Source organism: Sphaeroforma arctica, assembly GCF_001186125.1.
Source record: "Sphaeroforma arctica JP610 unplaced genomic scaffold supercont1.6273, whole genome shotgun sequence".
Classification (NCBI taxonomy): domain Eukaryota; class Ichthyosporea; order Ichthyophonida; genus Sphaeroforma; species Sphaeroforma arctica.
The window spans coordinates 840-1699 of record NW_014034285.1 but is presented as its reverse complement, the minus strand read 5'-3'; the positions used below and the strand labels follow the sequence as shown (position 1 = coordinate 1699).

General features: G+C 37.6%; 1 protein-coding gene across 1 annotated transcript; it reads right to left on the bottom strand.

Annotated features, from left to right (window-relative positions):
- Positions 1-115: 115 nt before the first annotated feature.
- Positions 116-332, bottom strand: SARC_15538 (hypothetical protein; the record flags this gene model as incomplete). Its single annotated transcript, XM_014290343.1, has 1 exon — positions 116-332. A coding segment is annotated over one exon (217 nt), but the record flags the coding sequence as incomplete, so codon positions are not given.
- Between the last annotated feature and the right edge of the window lie 528 nt (positions 333-860).

Genomic DNA, 860 nt, shown 5'->3' with positions numbered 1-860 from the left:
TAATAATATATAGAGTAATATATATATATATATATATATATATATATATATATATATATATATAGATATAGATATAGATATAGATATATATATATACGCCGTTACCATAACAATCTTACCTGTGCAGCACATTGTGTTCGTGGCAGTACTTGATCGCACTGAACATTGGTCTCAGCAAGCTGGCGGCATCCCTCTCGCTGTAGCTACCCTTTTCGTTGATCTGTCTTGTGATGGCCTGCAGAGCATCGCCATGGGGCGCCAATTCCAGAAGAAAATATACGTGGTGGCTATCTTCAATGGCCTCGTGCAGCGTTACGATGTTTTTGCTCCCTCTGCATTTGCATGTGTATGTGTATGTGTAGGCGTGATTTAATATGTGTACATATGTATTCTTATAGATATACATACATATATATATATATATATATATATATATATGCTAGTAGTCGACAGCTGTGTCTTTGTAACAGCACACAAAGTGAGCGATTTCTCAATATTTTTATGTCTTTACAGAACGAAAAGCGATCCTTCCCTCAGAGGTAATATTTGGCAATACATCCGTGTGTTTTAGCGTACATAAATATACAAGTAATCTTTTTCAAACGGTCGAGTAGGATAGGGCTGCGTAGCTATCAACATGTAAAGACATATACCACTAAACAAGCCTCGACTTAGCACCGGTTGCAAGTTTACAGTACATGGCCAAGGTTTAGATACCCAACAATATCTCACAGCAGATATGAATGTCCGGCTATACATTGGTAGTACACTGTGGATACTTACATGTAATGCACATATTCCGACCAAGACCTCCACAAAGAAGCGAGAGCGATAACAATTTTCTACACAGACGGTTGTAG